Source organism: Plodia interpunctella, chromosome 5 (genome assembly GCF_027563975.2).
Source record: "Plodia interpunctella isolate USDA-ARS_2022_Savannah chromosome 5, ilPloInte3.2, whole genome shotgun sequence".
Lineage (NCBI taxonomy): Eukaryota > Metazoa > Arthropoda > Insecta > Lepidoptera > Pyralidae > Plodia > Plodia interpunctella.
In genome coordinates this window covers 7,532,803-7,556,174 of record NC_071298.1, presented here as the reverse complement: position 1 = coordinate 7,556,174, position 23,372 = coordinate 7,532,803, and the positions used below count along the sequence as shown (strand labels likewise).

The window sequence follows — 23,372 nt, the reverse complement described above, 5'->3', positions numbered from 1 at the left end:
TGGTACTAATTTTTATGTTAGCTGCGCCCCAAAGGTTTGCTTCCGTGGGAATTTCGGAATAAAAAGTACCCTATGTATTATTTCAGGTTATATTCTACCCGTGTACCAAATTTCATAACGATCCGTCCAGTAAGATTGTATTGATTGCGTGAAAGTAGTATAAATAATTAATAATTATAACGAATTGAAAATCATATTTCAGAGCTTCCAAGATAGTTTAGATATACGATATGCCCGGAAGACACGAGCAAACTACAGAATTAGATTAAAGTTTTGTATTTTTGTTTTCTGCTCACTCCACAAGTCCACATACATTTTAATGTTTTAATTGTGGTCGGAGTTCGCGTACAAAAATAGCCTGTTTGCTTTCAGGGCTACATCCTCTGCGTCAAGAATTACGACTTCATGATTCTTAACAACGCTTTCCTCATCCACAAACCTGGAATAAAGCATTATAAAAAGGACACCAGAAGAGAATACCTCGCTTCGAAACAAACCTTTTTTGTAAAAAATGTGATAATGCCTGAACTTCGTAAACTTTTTGGCACCAAGACTGGTTGCGCTCTGTGACGAAAACCGAATGTTATTAAAATATTTGCTAGACTATCGAAAACAGGGTGAAAGTCATCGTTTTTATATTTTTCCAGATTAGAATGAAACATATCAAACTGAATATTTAATTAGATATAACGTCAACTACTACCGTGATTTTCTTGTTATCATAATTATATACAAGAATTGATTGAAGATAAACAAAATAAAATTAACAAAATCGGTCAAAAATGTGATTGTTTTTTATCCACGGGAAATGTGTTTTAATGTTTGTAATATAAGTATTTTTATATAAAAATTTGTAATGCTGAAACTAATGAAAACGTGGCCTTATTTACGATTCGAATAAGTATATACAGAAACTTGTTTAGGTACTTATTATCTAAGATTTACATTTCATTTTACAAGACTTATATTTTTCACTTTAAAATGACGATGATATTGTAAATTGGTATTAATATCTATGATAAAAATGCCCCATCCCATTTTTAACGACTCATATGGCCCATACATATACTCATATACATCAATTTTAGGGTTTACCTACATTCTACATTGAAAAAATGGTTTTGTGCTCATCAATTATGACCTTCCACGAGTTAAGATATCTTATTGACGATTTTTAGTCACGCAAATTTCTTATCACCAACTCAAAAACTATTCTGCTCAAACATAAAAACACATACAAAAATAAATGTCCATAAAGTACCTCTACCCATAAAACGTCACAATTTCTGACGTCGATATGAATTGTCTACTTGGTAACATGAATTGATAAGTGGACGTTCAACCTAACAATATACGATACGTACCATTTTGATAAATAGGGCAATGGTGCGATTTATCATATGTGTCGTAAAATTTCTACCACAGCTGTATCTAAATCGTATATATTTTATTTTAATTTTTAGGCTTGCCAAGGTTGAAATGAAGCGCTCTATTAAAGCAATTTTCACCAAGTTAATTATAGTATGCGTGAAGCGCGAATCATTTCAACTTAAACTATCTTTAGCACTTTGCTCTTGAAAGTAACTGAGCAAAATTACATGTTTTTTTGCTTTTAGAATATACAATATAAAACATATCGTGGAATAATTTAATATAAATATATTTATTATGTTAATTTAGTCTTAATCAAAATTATTATGATTTATTTCCAATAATTTATTATAATTGTGCGTCTAGTGATTTACTGTGTACTGTACTATGGTCTTATTAAGTTCAAGTGAAGCATAACCTCCCTATATAGATATAAGCATTTGCTAATATATGGAGGGCGTGTATTTTGAGGACGAAGAACGATTGAACAATTTCTATTTAGTTGAAAAACCTATTTTCGAATAAAGGAAAATATATCCTTTTATTTCAGGGTTCCGTACTTAAAACGGAAAAAACTAAATGTGTGTAATATTACTCTCTTGAATCTAAAATAATCTTTAGTACGGATCATATAGTTGCATGGGTTTATACCTCGTATATTACCAGTTTATTCCATTTACGAACTTTTTAGGAAGAAAATGGAATAATACTGAATGTATATTTTTATTTCTAAACCCATCTCTCGTACGGTACCATCAATGCGAGAGTATTCATTTTTAATTTTGTTAAATTTGGTTAAATTTAATTTTACACTTATGTTGGTTTATCTGAATATAGTGATTATGTTAATAACGTTAGCGTAATGATACTATATACTTATATATGAATATAATGTAATGAGTGATAAACTTACCACGTTCGAATATAGGATATAATAGGATATAAGTATTATAATAAATGTTAGATTCGATTTCTATAATATATGATTTATGTATGATTTGATTGATGTGGAATGGTGCCTACAGATCGGTTGCCTACATAATATGTAAGGGTAAAATATTCATACATAAATCTAATTTGTATAGACATTTATATATATTTTTATTGTGTAACTTTACTTCAGTAAAGTTAATTGAAAATTTAAATATTTATTCTTGATTTTTAATTCCTCTTCTAGATAATTTATAACTCGTATAAATTTATATTAATCTATTGTAATAAACCATTTAAAGTAACTATACTTTTTTGATTAGACGGTAGTGTCCCACTGCTGGGCAAAGGCTTACCGTATAATTAGTCACTTACTCATAATTAGTTCTTCACAACCCATACCTAGATCAATATTCTATATATTGTAATTCTTTTCTCATTCCAGCGAATCGAAAAACCATTTAATAAAATTATTAAAATCTTGACTTTATTAAATTCACACTCATTTTTCATAAAAACATATTCTGGCTTCGATTAGTGTATTATATATTGAGAATAAGTTGATGTAATTAGTGTTATATAAGTTAATATTTTGGGTTTTGGTTTCGGTGAACGCATGTGGTGAGTTTACACTCTTCGGTACAATGTGCCTCTAGTTTTTAATTGCAATATGATATAAAGTCCCTCAATGTGATCATTTACGAAGTATTTATGTAATTAGATGATAATTTTTATATAAACGATTTAATGAAATTTCCAGGCAAACTTGTACTCTGTCAAAAAATAAATAGAAATCAATTTACTCGACTGTTTTATTTAAAAAAAATTATATGTATTAACTTTCATAGTATATAGCTTACCATAATAAGACACAAGACTAATAAACTGAAAGAAAACTGCAAAATAGCAGTTCGGGAACGATCGGGTTCAGGGCTAGGAGTAGGAGGGTAGTTGTAGAGATTCTCTGGAGGTTTTGTCCAATCCCCAAATTTATGATAGTCATAGAACGCCTGGTCGCGCGTTTGACTGGGATGAGGATCATTAGGTATTTCTTTTTGAGTATTCTCTGGTTTTTGAGTTGGTTCCGGATCGTTTTCTTCAGATTCATCTCTATCCCCACTTCCCTTATCTCTGTTTCCATTTGAAAGCAGCATACTATCTCTTAAGTTGAAAAGAGAAATTCTGTGACATATTGTTTGATTATAAACAGAAATCATCCCCGAAGTACATACTGATGGTTTTATTAAAGAGTCTTGATACCCGGCAGCTGGAAACACTATACGATGATAAACATTGGCAACCCGATTTATTAAAAGTTGTCGTAAAAACAGAGCATTGTGATGCAAAATAATTAAAAAAATTAACACATGTGGATTGGACAACTGCCTCTTCATGTTTGACGTTTAATCTTGCGACTGACGTTATGGTTCTAGATATGTCCTAATACTAATAAGTCCATTACGAAACCGACTACATTCTCTTTGATATCGTAGCCATGGATTTAATAAGTACTTCGCGAAGTACCTACTAATTCCATAATCGTAGCATATAAACAATACATCACACAGATATAAGAACATTAAATTGATATCTGGTGGTATATCATCTTTTTACAATATTATTTGCATTTAATAGATAAATAAATTGTCACCTTATTATTAATAAGAAAGATAAAGTATACGGCAAAAGTACGTTTTGTCTCATTCTGTCAATACCATATTTTGAATAGTGCGATAGGGACAAAACATACTTTAGCTTAAAGTACAAAGATAGAATATAACATTCAGGTTTGAGATTATTTTTATATTAGATGTAGTATTTCTTCACATTATAATTATCATATTCATCAAAGTTACAAAGTATTTCTCGCAGAATAGTTTGGATAGATTTATTAATCCTTTGGCCACGCATCCAAAATAATAAAAAACATTGAAATAAAATTCCAAACCAGCCTTAAAACTTTAGACAACAGGATTAGGAGTGAAAGAATAGTGATAGAAATTCTATAGAGGATAACTATTTGTTATTAAGCTTGATCATTGGAGGAGACATCTCACCAGGAATCACAATGGTCCACCATTGTGATTCCAAGCAAGGATAAGTTATGAAATTATCTAGTGATTAGTATTGCCACTAAATCAAACTAACTGGACTCCACATTACTCTCCATTCAATCTCTTAAAAATTGGAGCTGAATAAAGATAATATAATTTAAAACCTTAAAGCCATAGCAAACACGCCTACAAATAGCAATAGCAGAGATCTCTCACGTTTTGTACAGTTAGATCGCCTGTACCGAGGGACAGGGCCAGGCAGCTGGTGGGAGTCATGCATGAATTGCGATTCATAGTGAGGACTACTTGAGTTTCTCACTACACGTGTTCTTCTTTCTTCTACTGATGTCGTTCCTTCTCCTTTCTCCTCTTTAATTTGCCCTTGCTTGCTATTTTCTGAGCTCGGCTCATTACTCGTATCATCATCTCCATTTGTAGACCGACAGTTATCTGCAAAATGTTGTAGGCTTTTGATAAGAACAGTAGATGATCTCTTGTCTTCGTAATGTACAATGTCTGGCGACGCGATCCAGTAATATATGTTAACGGTCCGTTGTGTTACAAATTGCCGCAAAAACATCGATTGATACAATATTATGAGTATGAGAAATATAGAATGGCCGTGACCTTTCATTGTCAATGTGAATAGACATTGACTAGGTCATATTTACAGAACAAGTTATTTTTAAATATTTTAAATCTATGGTCTCTCTTCATAGTCGTATTCCTCGTGGCTGAGGGTCGTGGTCATTACGTGAAATGAAACACACATAACGATTTTCATGGCACTATTAATGGATTGCTTTGCCGTTGCCTTCTCCATTTCACATACAGCAGAGTGCAAGTTTCCATGTATACCTTCACCGGAAACAAGTGGTGGTCGATGAAAACGACTACACCTGAGTCAGATAGGTAGGTAGGTTTCAAGCAAACGCAGTAGTGAGAAAGGTTCCTTCACGAGTCCAAAACTAATCTGCGAAAAATTCAGTCACAAACAGATTGACAAAAAAGAGATTCTATCAGATTTTTTTCTTTTGTATTACGAAACCAACGAATTAATATTCGTTGAACGAAATCCTTAAAGAGTGAACCGTACCCGGGCGCCATGTAACGCGGGGCCCTGCAGTTCATATAGAATGTTAGTGTAAAAAAAGAAAATTCAGAGTAAGAGAAGATGAGTATATCCAAAATCAAGGAAAAACATAATAAACTATTATTTAAAATGGTAAATAATCTCAAAATAGTAGATAAGTCAGATCATAAAAGCATGTTTTCGGCAATTCAAAAAAATATAAATTACGATCATAACTAATTAAATACTTAATTAAATACTTTTTATGATTACTTATATTCACACGTGGTTTAAGTTACAATCGTCATTAAAAAAATTACTACTATAGGTGGGCAACAAGCTACATCTCAAATCCTGGCATCGAATAAGCTAGGGCTGCCCCTGCTGAATATGATGCGAGTGGAGTAAAGAGCGATCACACGGCGGGAGTCGCACGAGGCAAGTCCCAGCACAGCAAGCGCCAGTACGTTGCGTGACGGCATCAACACTCCACGCGCGGCGTTCTATCGCTGTGTCACAATAAGTTATCTAACTTGCAACGCAGTTGCAATTTGTAAGAAAATATTATATTTTTATTTTATAATTTTAACATTTTATTCATTCGCCTAAATATGTTACATTGATTAATTACATAGGAAATATTTCAATATCAATAAATTCCGAATTATAGTAGGAACATTAAAATGACTTTACTTCTAACGAAACCGAATTATGATTAAACTTATATCAGTATCCCAAGATTTTGCCTTCGCACTGTATTTTATAAAATATGTTTAAAGCAATGTCGTAAAAATATTTTTAAACGATCGATTTATTCTCTATTTCTATTTTTTTGTAGCAATATTTTAATAACAAAAGAGAAACACGTGGGGATTGCCTTCCTATTAATGGCAAATTATAATATACTATATTGTGATACTGACAGGACTCTGCAAGAAAACAGGGTCCTAGAAGGCGATCAAAGACGTGACCAACAATTGTAGTTACTTAACGTGCAAGTGCCTGCTTTTTACAATGGTGGCTAGCCGAAGATACTATATTTTACCAATCAGCGTCGTGATCTATGTCGTATATATTTATACACCCTTAGATGTAACCTGGAGCTATTCTAGTTCCGAAGGCAAAACGTGGTTCATAACATTGTATGATCCTGAAGAGAACAAAGTGACTAGGGCTCAGAAATATATATTTGAAACTACAACAAGAACAGCGTCTATTGCAGCAGTAAAAGCTAGAAAACCTAAACAGCGGCGCGAAACTAATTCAGATACGGATGAGGATGAGGATTCAGTTGAAGATGATAATAAAAATGAAAAATCAAATATTTACGCAGAGAACGTTCTAACATCACAAGCGAAATTGCGACTAAAGGTATTGCTACATTGCAATAATAGGGATTTCTTCCCGGAGTATCTACAGAGGCGTGATTACTGGGTACTGAAAAATTATGTACGCGCCGAGCACGGGCCGCTGGAATGCTACGAAACTGTAACTTATGCAACACATGCCAGTTACGAATTCCTTGATAACGTCGAGCCTTTAGTTAAACGGTAAGTTGTAATTGTGGCTTTAAGCTGTACCCGATACAGACTATTGAGATCCATTTTAACTATACTCGTATTTGTCTTACAAAAACGAAATACTTATAATATTTTTTTTTACATGATTTTTAATGGTCTTTTAAGAAAACGATAATTTTACTGATAACATCTGAGCGCTTTTCCAGTGACTTATGTAAGCCATAGAGCGTCGAAACCCAGAATTCTCTGTGGTCAGTTGTGTTGAATTTATTTATTAAGTCCGAAATTTCCATTTCCAGAAAAGAATCAAAGTAAAATTTCAATTTTTACTGCGTACTTTGCAGGACTGGTAATTTATTTTATTTAATTTCGTATCTCCCGTCTCTTGTTCAATATTGATTTCAGTTCCATTTTCCGCTACATGTCATGTTGGAAACCACAATATGTCCCGTCCCATTTACCACAACGTATCCTATCCCGTTTCATGCAAACGCATCCCGTACTGCCTCCAGCCAACGTGTCCCATCCAGTTTTCAGCAACGTGTCTCGTGTTCTGTCACGTGTCTCGCCCCATTTCCCACAACATATCTTATCCCGTTTCCCGGAACTTGTTGAGTCCCATTATCAGTAAAAATGCTTCGAGGGATGCTATTTCAAACTAAAATTTCATGTGTTGTACTTCAAATTGACGAAGTTCAGCACAAACTTGCAACCCCTAATTCACCCTCACAGGGATCCAAAATCCAATATATGCATTATTTTGTTTTACTAACCCGGTAAGTATATAAGATCTTTATAATCAATTCCAAGTAAACGGACCAGTAGTTTATAATTTAACATTCCTACGGGAGTCTCACGAATGTTTCGGTATTAAAGTATATAAAATATTCAAAGTTTGTTCAAATGTTTAAAATGTTCAACAACTTCATACCAAATTTCGTGTAAAGTAATTCATTATTTAAGTTTCCTAGAATTTTCCCTACAATTTTCTGGAATAAAATAGATTTCGCGATGCGCGGGAACCGATTGGCAGAAAGACAGTCCACATTGCAGATTCGTAATGTATTTAAAGATATACAACATCTTTAAATACGTTATTGATTAAAAATAGAAATGTTTAAGTAATATTAAACGGGTTTTGTTTATTTTTAAACTTTTGAATCTCTTCCTAAACTCACACGAGATGTTTGTTATGTTTAATTAAACTATAACAAAGAACGTTTATTGAAATCTCATTTGCGTTTGCATAAATTTTATCTTCAATACATATTATTTTGAAGAATTTCTCCCACGATTGTTTGTCAGTAAAATGTAATTAAAAACCATTCAACAATATGCGAAAGATTTTTAATAAGGGGATCGATTGGGCTGATAAAACTGACTTCTCTTTTCAATTGCGACTAAATAAAAAGTACAACTGAAATTTTGAGAAATTGACACCAGCGATAATTTCGGTACAGCTTTATTTATTTCATCTATGTGAATTTTAAAGAATGGAACACGTGAGCGTCACTGGCTGATCAGAAACTTTCTTTTTTTATAAATTAATTTATAACTTGTTGAATCATTGAGTTTATAATATTGCATATAGTTCCTTGGTTTAGTTTATCCATTTGGTAAACAAGACATTATGTATTAATGTTGCATGATTGAATTACGCACTTAAATAATAATATTCAATTGATTACGGAAAAAAAGAGGTTAAAAAATTAATCGTTGGCGAACCTTGTCAGCTTATGTCGTAATCTAATGACTACACTAGATACAATCCGGTTTCCAAGAAACTTTTCATTTTTCATAAATCTAAAATAAAATCATACTAAAAGTTCCATAATGTTTGATCTATCTCGAGTTGTCAGGCCATTAGCAGCATATCATCCATGACGACACCAAGTCAGCATTTCTTGGGTTCGCCCCGTCTGCCAGTGTCAGCTCTGCCAGACATTTTATTTTACCGGCCTACACAATACGTGGCCGTACCAGTGTAAACGGCACTCCTGGAGTGTATCTGCTATGTCACGGACCTGAAAACTGCCGCGAGACTGCTGCAGAGTTCCTTACGCGGTCGCGCCGCGTAGGTACCACCACAAACCCAACGGAGCATTGTCATCTCCGTGATTTGCAACTCCCTTTTTTTCCCCTCGAGCACCGGCCACGCTTCATTGCCATATAAAAGGAAAGGTCTTTGACGATTTGTCCTTTCAACCTAACCAACATTTTGGGGTTGCAGATGACACCACTTTACCCACGCTGTAGCTTTGCGAGCCTTGATGTCGCCATTGATGTCCCAGGACGCCCATAGTACAGTTCCGTAGATATTTAAATTAGTCCGTGCGCTTGACCAGGTATACGTACGAACGGGGGGTCTGTAACGTTGCAGGCCATATACTCTATCTTCGCCACATTTAGTTAAGTCCATAATGTTTACTACAATGATAAAAGAAAATTTTAGAGACTCTCAAAATTTGATTTGGATGAAATTTGGACGTATCACGCTTTTCAGTTAAATAGTGGTCTAAACTACTACCAAGCAGTTCCTACCTTTGAGTGGGAAGTACCTAAATAATTACTTTGATCTTTTTCCGACCGAGTGGGACTTCGCATCTCCCACACAATATTCAGATCAAACATACATGTATGTATGAAAAATCAAAATGCATTTTCCTTTCGTGTGCAGATGGCTGGCACCTGTGAGTTTAGCTATCCACGCCCCCGGCACCGACATAGGCCCCACTATGGACAGCATCAGGTACCTCCGAGACTGTCTCGGGACAAATCTCATCAGAAAGTACGTCACCTTTCACCTCATCTTCCCGAATAACCACATCCCTGATAATGTAAGTATTGAATTTTACAGTTCCCTCCCAAATTTCCAATATACTTATCAATTGTTTAAATTAGGTACTTCTTTGTCATCATTCTTGTGAAATAATTGATATTTTGAAGTTCTATTATATTTGTCTCTTTAAACGACCTCTGTGGATTAAGAATTATCATGCCGTACTGCTATATCGGAGGCCCATAATGTATACCTAGATAGATAGATCAAGATATAAATTATTCTATTTAAATCTTTTTCAAATTAAGTTTATTTTGTACATATTATAAAATGTGGTATTGTTGAGTTAGTATCTCATAACAGAAGTCTCGAATTGAATTTGGAGTTTATCTGTTTGATTTGTCCCTATATATTTATAAAGGGTTATGGGGTTATGTTTAACTAGGTATAATATAAATGAACTCTAAAATTATCGAATTGGAATTATATTAATTCGTAATATCTAAAAGGCAAACAAAATTCTCACCATAGAAATTATTTGTTTAACAAGATTAATCTTCCTTAATATTGTTCCAGATTAAGGATCCAATAGAATTTCTGGAATCGGATCCTAATTGCCCAAACACGCCACCGTACGTTAACGTCAAATTAAAAAAAACTTATAAAAGGCGCAAAAACTTAATTTATCCGGTGAATATAGCTCGGAACGTCGCCAGGGACGCAGCCCTAACACACTTTTTCTTGTCATCCGACGTAGAGCTGTATCCAAGCTCTGGTCTTGTGGAGAAATTCCTTAATATGATTGCGAGGAACGCTAAACCTTTGAATACCTCCAGAAAACCCAGAGTATTCCCGATATCACTTTTCGAAGTTGCCGACCATGTAAAAGTGAGTCACTCTATTCCAGATTGTAGGTATTTAAAAATAGAAATATTCATTTGCAGTAACAAACATGGTACAATCATTGCGTCACTGTATTGCAGATTTATAATTATTGATTAGGTATTTATAATGATATTCGCATTTGCAGTAACATGGTAATATTATTAGTAAGTAAGTCTACAAACTAATAATTTGATACCTGAAGATTTTATTAAGACCAGTTAAAAACGTCTGCAAATAATGTCAATACCCAATTCGCAGTTTTTTTTTTCTTTTTTGTTGCTATAGACTGAAGAGTTCAGTTCTTGGTGATTATATCCTTTTAGTATGAGTGTTAATATTAGTAGTCTATGATAGTATACTACTATCTTAAATAAACTACGTATCAAAACAAAATCAAATTTTACATTTTTATATTGTGTACTGCAAAGTTTGTAAATTCTATATATATATAGACATTGATTTGTGTATATACCTAATTATCAAAATATTTTTTCAGGCACCATCGAGCAAAACTGAGGTCCAAGCGATGGTGAAAAATAAAACTGCTGTATCTTTTCACAAGTTCATGTGTCCGTCTTGCCACAGCATGCCTAATGGACGACAGTGGTCGAAAGAGGAAGAAACTGGGCGTAAGCCTTAATATGTACTTTGCTTTACTTTGTAACATCGAAGGCGCGGGTAAAAGCTACCGCTACTATAATGTTACAGTTTAATTTCAAGGCAAACGAAATAAAATATGGCACTGCTTTAATGTCTAGTGCTATAAATATTAGTTAATGAATCCTCCTCAGTTTACAAGTAGTTTTTTTACATATTTAGTTACGATGCTACATGAATCACATCGGAGTTAAACCCATAGTAAGTTCGACACTTATGGGATACTAACTTGAAATATAACTTATATCATATACATAAACATGAGATAAAAATGACTCACGTCAAAATGTGCATTGGTACATTTTTACTTAATTCAACGAAAGAACGGTGTCCAAGGTCAAGAAATTTTATATATGCTAAGGCGTCGTCGATATAGCAATATATACAAGGGTCATTTTCTTTTATTAAATTGCAGTAATGGATGTTTTTCATGTTGGGAAGCGACATGGTAAATCTGCCCATTGGGAACCTATATTTATTGGAACTCATCAGGATCCCCACTACGATGATCGACTGAGTTGGGAAGGCAAGATGGATAAGATGACTCAGGTAATATTTTATGTATTACAATTAGGGATTACAAACTCGATCGGAATTCCAGGAAGAAATCAAAGCATAATGAAATCTAGCAACAAGCATCTGTTAAAGTATTAGATCTAGTCCACTCACTTGCTTTTGTTGATCGATCATTTCTATTGATCGAAACTCGAATGAATTCGCTCCACTTCTACTTACTCCGTATTTTGAAAAATTATATTTATGAATAACCTACATTATTTTCCTTGAGTAAGATATTTATCAACTCCGTCACATACATAAAATCCTCTAGCCTATGTCCGTAAACCCAGGAGGACCCTGCGCATCATTGGATGGACAGCTAAGAATTTAGTTACATCCACAGCATTTTGTACCTCTCGTGTAAGTAGTACCTATTTAAAGTTAAAGTTACACCTTGTTTACAAATAAAAAAATACTTACCTGTAACCGAAATACACGACCAGTCTACCGAATGAATGTTGTATTTGTACGAGTGTTTTAGTATCGCTCAAGTTGTGGCCCGGATTATATTACGTTATCGCGAGCCACATTTTTGCGAAATACAATATACAATTTTATAATATAAACTAGCTGCATCCCGGTGCTTCGTTCCCATGCGAATATCGAGATACATACCCTAGTCACTCAGGCAGTGCCATACAAATACAAATAATATGTATTTAGCTCCACAAAAGTACACAAGGATGTTATGGCTAAACCCCGAAATGTGGCTAGACTTAAGTGCAGCCGGTCGCAAATGGTGATCTACACAACTAGGTGATCAGATAATCCTCGGCTAAGGTGTCTAGGTTTAGCCATTATCGATACAGCTAGCTATCTATCACACTATCACCTAGGTGCAGCCGGAACGATAAAACCATATTTCATCAAAATCGGCCCAATTTTTTGAGTTTTTATTCACTATAAACAAAAATACTAATCTAATCTCTTTATAATTTTAGTATTAATATGGAATATATACTAGCGGTCCGTTCCGACTTCGCTCGGGTAAAAACATAATAAATTATACACCTAAACCTTCCACTGGCGAATTCCACTGACGAATAAAACATCACATTATATTTTGTTGAAAACCGCAGTGCCTGGAATATAAACATTTACTAACGCTAATATTACCGCTGTGAAAAGGAGTTGCACTACTAGCAAAGGAAACATTATGCTGTGCTCGCTGTCTCTCTCTGTTAGACCGAGTGCATGATAACCTTTTTTCATAATTTATATTTGATTCCAGAACTACATCCTATGTCTCAAGGATTACGACTTCATGCTCCTAAACAACGCTATCCTCGTCCACAAACCTGGAATAAAGCATTATAAATCCGACCGCAAAAGGGAACCTTTAATCAGACAACAGAGCCAACTGATACGAAATGTCATAAGGAATGAAATTGAATCACTCTATGGCACTAGGGAAGAATGTATACTGTGACGAGAGTTATCAAATTCTTTGACTTCAAAGTAATGAGGAATCATAAATGATGAAAGTTGCTTAGAATCATACTTTCTAAATAGATTACAGCTGTGTTTTTTACAACTTATATTTATACTTAAGAAGTAATTGATAAAGTGGTATTAACAAAATATAGATTAGACAATAAAGTAAAAAATCACATGCACTCATATTTAGGTAATGTCGTTTGTGTAACGTTTAAAAACGGAAGAACACGCAGGTCTTGGATCTCCAAATATTCAAGTTTTCATCTCCATATATCTAAGTCTTCATACTCATCTCCAGGTGTCAGGTGGTCTTCTTTTACAATTTCTAATTTATTTTATTTTTATTTGTTGTTATTCAAGAACAAACAGTTATATAGAAAAAAAAACATATATCTTAAATATTACAAATGCAGCGCAGTTCAACTGAAATAGTATAACAAATCAACTTGGTGGTACGATTTGCGATGCAGATCAGTTAGGTCCTGAAATAATAGTAAGCCCCCTGGTCGTTATTATATGGATTGTAATTTTGAAAGGCACGTTTTATGTATGTATTTTGAGTATAGTTATTTTCTTGATTTGGAACAAAAAGTAATAATATTATCCTAGCCTACATAGAGATTTACATATATGACTCTAAACGTTTTTCTACGCAGCGACCAGACAATGAATGTCAGGGATATATTTTATTCCGAGGGCAATGATGTTTCCTAAAAAATATTGTTACACCAACTGAATAATACTGATATGTGTATTTACGTATAAGTAGTCGAATTACAATGCTATTTTCATGATATTACTTAAGTGTTTTATATATTAGAATAAGTTTGGTTCAGTGCAATAATATATCTATACACAATTGCAATTATAGACATGCAATATAAATAGATTTTATTAAAAATTTGCATTTGATTTCTCTCCGTAGATTCTGTTCTATACCTTTCATACTTTCAGTGTTAACCAGCAAACTACCAAAATTGTATTTACTTAATTAGATGTAAGCCCTTTACATATGCTGTGGAACTCTCCGTATTTGATATGCCAATAATTTTATCCCAATAAATTCCCTTTTTTTTATAGTGACCTCTCAACTTGCTTAACCTATACCGACAAAATGGCAAGGAGAAAAGTTGTTTTAGATTCAATTTCTCAGAATACATTTTCTTATATAAAATACTCTTAATAAAATGCTGCTTACATAATACACAGAAATTTCTAGCAAAATTCAATGAATATACAAAATTTTCGATGATTTCCTCATTTACGACGGCTGTCTGTAATGAACATAAAGCTCTGTGTCATGAACCATCATATACATACATCATATAGATCAGCCCGATACTGAAAATGCTTCAAAAACTCTACTTTATACAATGAGCAATCGACATAAATTGCATATTTTTAATGTGAGCTTTATATTAACGTACGAAAAACTAAGCAATATGCTTTATGTTTATGTAACTCATCCATGAAGGCGTGGCTGAGCAGAATTGTAGTTTCGCAAAGCGCTTGACCCAAGGTCGCTTCTCCACAACTCCTGCGCATCACTCTGCACACATTTAGTATATGTCCAAGCTCAGTGCGAACGTGTTATTGTCACAGTGGAAATGAAGGTTTTTGTGGTTTTGGCGTACATTTGCGCCGTTGGTAAGTAAGTCAATGGTTTAGAATAAGGATCAAGCAAAAAAAATATTAAATTACCGTTTTTAATTTGTACATGAAGATGTCATGCATTAAATATCATAGAATGTTATTAAAAGATTTAGCTTAGAATAAAATCCCTCGCAAAAAATATACAAAGAGCAGAGAATAAATATAAATCTCGGAATAATAAAGTTGTAAGAAATAAAGATTTATTATGAAAACAACTTACAACTTTTTCTGTCATGATTTCCAAATTGAAATAGTAATTTCTTATCGATTTAAAATCTTAATTAATTTAAATGTAAAATAGTTTACAGACAGAGAATACATTACGATCAAAACCTTTCTCTCAAGATAATCCTCTAACATGATACAGAAGCATACATTTAAATATTTATATGAATTTATAAATTTTATTAAAAATTAATAATAGAGACATAAAAATACTCAAATCTCCGAAAATAGAATTCTCGATTCTCCTAATGGACTTATTAATTTTAGTCTTTTTTATAAAATTGCTATTTTATAATAAGTAAATCTATTAATTTATAAAGTAAGACGCACATGTAACCAAAATATTCACATTTCTTGATTAAACCGTCTACCAATTTCGTGTCTAACCATTCAAACCTTATGAATAATGCTATTACGGCAAGTAGTTTCCTGATCCCGCCAACGACAATGACAGAGGCTGGGCCAATCCGTAATTAGATAATTAGCAGTGAAATAATAGGCATAAATGTACATTTAAAAAATATAAAAATCATAGAAGACAATCTCGGCATGCTTGAAAAAATCATCACTTAGGTACGTGAGAGAATTGACTCATATTTATTCAATAGAACTTCGAACTATTTATACGTATATATCTTTTTTAAAAGATAGAGCTAGTCCATTCATTCCTTTTTTGCGACACTAAAAATAATACATCACTTAATGAGATCAAACAAGCAATTACTTAAGTCTGGAAATTCTGATAAAAGTTAAAAGGACGAAATTCAAGGACCCGTGAAAAGTTTCTCCCGTGAGTTCTATATTTGTCTGACCCAATGCCGTCATTTTTTAATAAGTATGTAATGATGTTTATTTGTCTAACCTAAAGTACAAAAAATAATGATGTGATGAAAACTGGATACTATGTCCAAACCAGCAATAGTTTTAAAAGATAGTTGACTGATCTTAATGGGTACTTCATCTGAATAGCTGTGAGTATTATCACGGTGATAGTAATACTCATAGCTATATCACAATATAACATTAAATAAAATATAAACCTGTTAAAAATACAGAAGTTTCAAGATCTTCGTCTTTCTCCAGATGTATTTAAATGATAAGTTTAAATGTTGTCAGTATTCTTATAATGCTTCATTGAATGGGATAAACAAATATCGTTCTCAGATTTGTTCATCGAGGTCATCTTCATATACACAATCCGAATTTTAATGTGGAATAACTTATGTTCTTACATACCTAATACTTACAAATAATCTTGTTAATAGGATACGGACAATTTGGAAATACCCAGTACCAGTCTTCTTTTGGTCAGAATTATCGAGGGCAGAACACTTTCCAACAGGCAGCCAGGCCTCAGAGCCAGAATACGTTTGTCAACCAGAACCAGAGGAGCCAATACCAACAGAATCAGTACCAACAAGCCCAGCCCCAGTTCCAACAGCCATCAGCACCGAGATCTCAAAACCTCGGATCCTGTAAAGACAATGAAAGGAGCCCAATCTCTGGCAGCTGTGACAGATATATCGAGTGTGTTGTAAGTACATCAAATAATTAGCAAGATGTAAATTGATTAAACCCTGAATTCCAACTGACGATGTTCCACATTCATCGTCTTATGACCGACTTCGAAAGCATAGTCGGGCCTTAACTCAATTATCAGTCAATCTGTGTACCCGGATATGGAGTGGTCGGTCCTATTTAGGGGCGGAACCACACGCTACATTATTCCTGAGTGATATAGCGTACTTTTTATATCCGTATTTCCACGGGAGCGTGTAAATCCATACAAGGGATAATATTATAAAGATAAAAGATTTGTATTTTTGTTTGTAATGAATAAACTTAAAAACTACTGAGCCGATTTTGATGAAATTTGGCACAGAGATAGGCGAAACCTTCAGGAGTGACATAGGCTACTTTTTATTATGGTTTTACCCGAGCGAAGCCGGGGCGAGTCATTTAATCATTGGAGGATTTGATCTTTCTTTATAAATATTAATAATTAATAATGTACATTTTCATAAACATATTTGTTACGATTAATGTGATATTAATAAATAATTAGTATCGCTTTATTTATTAAATTTAAAATAAAAATAATGAAATTTATATGGACACGATACGGACAGTACAGACGTAGGTAATAGGTACATAAATAGCAATGATCATGCTATGATCAATAGTCTTTTTTTAAGTTTAACATAAAATACAACTTCTACAAGTCTATACTGATTTATGTATAATTTTACAACATTCGCCAGGAACTTCATTTGTATGTAAGATGCATTATTTTAATAAAAACATTTATGTGAAAAAAAAAGATTGGCCTCATAAAATATTCAAACCGGATTCAAACACTGACTAACCGAAACAACTTGATTCATTTTGTAATAATGTCAGCAGATGCAAAGGTTAAGGAAACTAAAAATAATTATGAACTCGGTCAAATCAGGGTCAAACTCTACTCATCAAGTAACTCGACAATATTATTATATATATTATATTACTCTGATAATCACTTGAAGTTTTGAGTTTGGGAATGATATGACAATGAATATGTATATTTAGTTACCATTTTAGAAATGTACCTTTTCACTTTGAGCCAGCAAAACTTATTCAGGTAATTTCTGGGCCTATATATTCTGTAAACTTGGTTATTTTTTTCGATGGAATAGAAAAAGTGGACTCTTATTTTATATTCTCCGAAATTCACAATCGAAAAATTTCTATCGAACGTTCGACGCGTTCTGTAATGATGCGTATATTTTTGGAAAAACTTATTGAAAAGTATTTTTGATAAAAAAAATATTCGAAAAATCAAGTCAATGAATCGAACGCAATCTTCATACTAATGCGTGAGAAGCGAAACTCGAAGCTTCGAAATAATGTTTTAAATGAAAAATATTTTGTCAAACTGTCTGTCAAAGTTAGTAAAATTTTCTATCATAATTTTAAAAACGTAATTTTTATATTTAGAATGGAACATCGGAGGAGAGGAGCTGTCCAGACGGCCTGTTGTTCAACCCCAATGCGAGCGGTTATCCCTGCCAATACCCCAACGAAGTTGCTTGCCTCGAGCGCTCTTCTCTACGTGAGTAACATCTTAATACTTACCACGAGTACACTAACGATAATACTCTATTATTTAAACAAATAACTTTTGCAAACATGCTTGTATTATTAATCATCATTATTATTAGGTATTGTTAATCACAACTTACTGGCTTTCTTCTTAACCAACCATTTTTTTTTATATCCCTACTGCAACGTTAAAACAAATTGGTATAAAACATCGAAATATAAGTACTAATAAATAAAATATCGAGAAACTACAGAAAACTTAAATTAATTGTATACAGAAATAAATTCATAAATAACTCACTTTTAGTGCCTAGATCTAATTGATATATTGTTACGGTGGTTGACGTTGATAGCATGTACTCTCTGCTTTGCTCTTGAATGTATAATACTGAGAACAGACTGATATTATCATAATTCGAATACACTAGCAGCGACGTCCTTCCACACATATTAACATTTTCAACACTATCTTGACACAACATCGACGTGCCTCCGTAAGACGTCTTGTGTACTTCACGCAACTTTAAAGGTCATCTTTGTGTATCTTATGTGGCAGATTGATGCATACGAAAGAACGTCAAACGTGAGTTTCTTAAAATTTCGCTTCAACCGACATTTGGTTGAAAAAATATCAATTTATTTTCTGCGATGCTGGTCTGGAAGTGAAAAATAAAACGGGTCGTGCCGACGGCTCCGGGAGTGCCGACAGAAGTGAAAACTTGAATATTAACATTGTGCATAACGTCTTACGAATTTTCGATTGTCACGTGTCCTGGACGCGAGTTTAAAATTTTTTACACATGACAAAAAGTGCACAACGCAGCCATAGAAGTTTTCACTTCAGAAATGATTGTGCTAGTTGCTTCCCATCCAGCGCAGATTGTAAAAGATATGCTAGGAACCGGATTATAATACACTGGACATTTAATGTCACCACCAAACAGCCAACTTGAGACTTGAATAAAACACCAGTGTTAGCAATAACACCGAGTGTGTTAAGAAGAAGAAGATTAATCAGTTAGATAAACGTGACCTTGGAATTCTTCTGGTCTCATCTACCCTATAAAGGCATATGTAAATCAATTTATTTATGAAATCTCTACACCTGTGTTATATAACGATCGATGCGTAGACTATACCTATATTCGATCAAATTTCGTCCAAGAAAAATTCATGAAGCTTCCAACACCAACTCAGGTAAACGAGCTGCTATAAATACGGTCTTGAATATGACATAATATGTACTAGGTACTTACATACATATTGTCTTTACTAGCTGTCAATAAATTCAATTGTTACGAATTAATATTATTTAGTTTTTATAATATAATGTATAGCAAAAGACATCAACGCGTTGAATTTTCAAAAATATTAACAAGTAATCGATCATTTGATAAACCACTGAACTAACGTTCACGTAACAGCTAGGTGTTCTATAATAATTTAATGTTTCCCTTTAACCTGAAAGAAGGACAAACAAACACACTTTCATATATTTCTTTGCGTGTCGATAGCACTACAACGAAAACAAGTCAAACCATATCTTCTCAATAATGGTCTGCCTCAACGTCTTCATTTGTTGCCATTAAGCAGCCCAAGTGCAGGAGGAATTATTTTATATCCAACTTCCATACTAATAATATAAATGCGAAAGTCTGTCCGTCTGTATCTCTCTATCTGTATCTTCCGCTTCCACGGCTAAACCGATTTTGATGAAATTTGGTATGCATGTAGTTAATTTTCAAACATAGGGTAGTTTTTTTAAATCAACCCCCATTGACTATAATGAGGGGTGAAAGATGAGGGGTGAAAGTTTTCCAAGTTTTGTTCCGCTTTCGCAGAATAACTCATGCGGGCAAAGCCGCGGCCAAAAGCTAGTTATAACATAAATGGATATGGATGTATGAAAGTATTGTTATATGTTCCCAGAGCCCGCGCAGCCCACCGACGACTGCCCCCACCAGTTCGGCTTCTACAAGCTGGGGGACGCACGCAACTGCAGCTACTTCAGGAACTGCGTGAACGGCGTCGGCTACGACTTCTCGTGCCCCGAGGGCCTGGCCTTCAGCCCCGAGACCTACCGCTGCGAGTGGCCTGACCAAGTGGCTGACTGCGATGCTGAAGGTGGATACTTCTTTTACTTTTTCTCTCTCTCATCCATGCGAATTCCCGCGAAGCCTGGAGTGAAATTAAAATATTGAAGTTTCGACTGTGACTATACAACCAACCGCACGCATAACGTCGATCTTTCTTGATAACAACAGATAATCATTTATGAGTCCCAAACATCCTTTTCTTTATAAGAATTTAACCTGCCGAAGAATAACTAATAAAAATATATCGTTTGGAGATATAAGGGTGTCAAAAGCAAGATAAAATGCTTGACAGAAGATTGTTTGTAACCACAACTTTTGCTGTACCTACGTAATCATGAAATCGTATACACAAGCCTGCATCCTAGCTGAGCACAACGTGAAATAGCAGCGCAACGAGGCCCGATGCGCCTTACAAGGGTCTGAGTTGTCGCATGATTTCGCCATAATCTTTCAAATACGCATAGCGTCGCATGGCGTCAGACAGCGTTCTGTCGCTCAATGAGGACACCATATATGCAATATAGCATAGTATTTCGACTGCGCTGCGTCATCTCTTGGAAAATATGTTGCAAATCAATTCTTACGCAGTTCGGATAACAATAATAAATTGCCATTAACATACATTACATATACCCATATACATACATATGGCCGTATGATATTAAACCAAGGAATTTGAGTAGTAATGCTAGAGCCGAGATCTACAATAATTGTGTTATTTCATAATTTTCAATATACCTATATATATTACAAATGGAAGACAATGAACAGATAATTTTGTAAATGTTTTATTTCACTATTTTTAGTAATTCCGTTATGTCTGAATACTGAACTCAAAGGTGTTACTTAACTATATTTCTCATAGGCCGGTACGGTAATAGAATATAATTATAAATTATGTATTTATTATTTATCATGATGTTTAATATTTTTCCGTTTATAATTTCCAGCATTCCTTGGTTTCCGGTGCCCGGAAGTGCCCGTGTCTAGAGAGCTTGGCCCACCCGCCGGATTCAGATATTATAGGTAAGAATTTTAAACTAATGTAAACGTAAAAGATATCAACTAAATTAATATGTAGATAGACATGTAATTTATTCACCATCATTTTGTACCATGTTTATTATTTGTTATAATTTAAATCGACCATACATTTACTTAATCTACATGGCAAACTCAAGCCCTCTTCATTAATGAACAGAATCGAAACTAATTTATTTATGAGAAAAGATCGTCTAAGTACCTAAACCAAAATTTAATTATAATAAGTATCAAACATATTCCACTTATTATTAACTAACAATTTCGGGTAGGTATCTAAGATAGCAGTATTCATTTTTTTTTTCCTTTATAGAGTAGAGTAGACAATTTTTAGGAGGAAAATGTGTATAAATACGCATACGAAATCAATCATTTCAAAATTACAATCATTTGTTTGTCTAGAAATACTTACTTTCAATTGGTAGGTATTTATGAATTGAAATGCTAAGAACTGGTTACCTAATAGACCGGTCTGGTCATCGCAAGTCTTAATGTCAGAAGATAAGCGACCTTGGGTTATGTAACCTCGCCTTAGAAATGCCACATCCGAGTACCTACTCATTAACGTGACCTTATTCATAACTATTTTTATTAAATTATTGACACACTTGCTGCCAGAATTCATTTTCAATAACTCTTTTGAGCTGTTGTGGTCACCATGGAATAGGTTTGTAATACCAATAAACCAACCTATACGCAAGTCGTAGGCATTGACTGTTATGAAATATCTTTTGATGAAATCAAACTTTTGCAATTGCTGACAAAATATTTGCTATAACTAGATAGGTATATAGGTACCGCGCTCATGTCCATTGGAGCCTGATAGTAACGATTTGATGTACTAAGACAATAACTACTTTAAGCACTAGAACATAAAAAATGTTTTACAATAAACCAAATGTATGATCATATGAAATCTTCTTCGACAGAGCCGACAACAATTGCCAGAAGTACTTCCTCTGTATAGACGGACGTCCGCGTGTTTTGTCCTGCGGCGGTGACTCTGCCTTCGACGACCTGACGTCCACCTGCGTCTCCGCAGACGAGGTGGCCGCCTGTCCTGCAGAACTCAGGGACGCAGCCGCCAGATCCAGGGCAGAAGAAAAGCAGCGGTTGGCGAAAGAAATTGATTTTTATTCAAAACCTCAACAGCATAAGAGGAGGTTTTAGATATGTGCTGGAATAAATAGTTATCGAATAATTATTTGACTATTTTACTGTATTTGTTTACTTAAAGGGGGATTTGCAAAACGACAAGCGACTAACATTAAAATAACTAATAATTTAATTGGACACTAAATAATTATCGTTGCAAGAAAATTGTCAAATTACCTATATGATTTCGTTTTCTACGTAAAACTGTTTTTTTTATGATTTATTTTAAAAAAATAATATACACACATCGTAGGTATTTAAGTGTTTTATGGGAAATTGTACAGTCAACGGCATGTAGAATTATTGTGTTTGGATCACCATGTACCGGTAACAACGCCTATTTGGCCCTTTTGCGTTTGAATGTTTAATTCTTACAAAAATCAATGCGACATAGGCACCTATATATAAGTATGTAGAAATCTAGTCCATCAATGTATAATTTGAACAGTGTAAATAAATTATCTCTTTTTATAATAAAATTGTGAAAATATTTTTTCTTCCATTGATTTATAACTAAAGTTATGAACCTCCATCCAGCATCCACTCCATCCAGCTTTATTTGCTTAATTTACAGCAAGTAAATATTTAATTGCAAAAAAAAATGGGTACGCTTTCATTTAATTTCACTTCCGCTTGTAATTAAATATATTTTTTGAGACAAGCTTATATAAGCTTGTCTCTATATTTAATTAAAACTTATGTTTGTCAGATCCAAAAAAAAATTATTAGAAAGAAACTGAAATTGCCAGGGTTTTGTTTAAGTTTTATTTAATTAACATTTTTCCTTCTATATGAACAGATTAGATAAACTTACGAATACTTCTTAGAAAAAATTGTTGCTTAATTCAAACAAATACT

General features: G+C 33.7%; 3 protein-coding genes across 4 annotated transcripts in view; all 3 read left to right on the top strand.

Annotated features, from left to right (window-relative positions):
- Positions 1 to 1,102, top strand: part of LOC128669847 (beta-1,4-glucuronyltransferase 1-like) — a 34,875-nt gene extending 33,773 nt beyond the window's left edge. For both annotated transcript variants that reach the window (XM_053745014.1, XM_053745015.2), the window contains exon 7: positions 373 to 1,102. In XM_053745014.1, the coding sequence (XP_053600989.1) occupies positions 373 to 570 (198 nt within the window). In that variant the 3' untranslated portion in view covers positions 571 to 1,102. The remainder of the gene's footprint in view (positions 1 to 372) is intronic.
- Positions 1,103 to 5,859: 4,757 nt separating this feature from the next.
- On the top strand, positions 5,860 to 14,171 carry LOC128670244 (beta-1,4-glucuronyltransferase 1-like). Its single transcript, XM_053745759.2, has 7 exons — positions 5,860 to 5,980; positions 6,266 to 6,977; positions 9,625 to 9,784; positions 10,303 to 10,614; positions 11,108 to 11,240; positions 11,684 to 11,817; positions 13,058 to 14,171. Exons 2-7 carry the CDS (start codon positions 6,442 to 6,444, stop codon positions 13,253 to 13,255), a joined length of 1,473 nt encoding a protein of 490 aa, XP_053601734.1. The 5' UTR covers positions 5,860 to 5,980; positions 6,266 to 6,441; the 3' UTR covers positions 13,256 to 14,171.
- A 583-nt stretch (positions 14,172 to 14,754) lies between these two features.
- On the top strand, positions 14,755 to 23,004 carry LOC128670212 (protein obstructor-E-like). The gene is made up of 6 exons (XM_053745689.2): positions 14,755 to 14,910; positions 16,407 to 16,675; positions 18,118 to 18,232; positions 20,152 to 20,346; positions 21,269 to 21,344; positions 22,289 to 23,004. The coding sequence occupies exons 1-6, from the start codon at positions 14,871 to 14,873 to the stop codon at positions 22,527 to 22,529; spliced, it is 936 nt and encodes a 311-aa protein (XP_053601664.1). The 5' UTR covers positions 14,755 to 14,870; the 3' UTR covers positions 22,530 to 23,004.
- Positions 23,005 to 23,372: the final 368 nt, after the last annotated feature.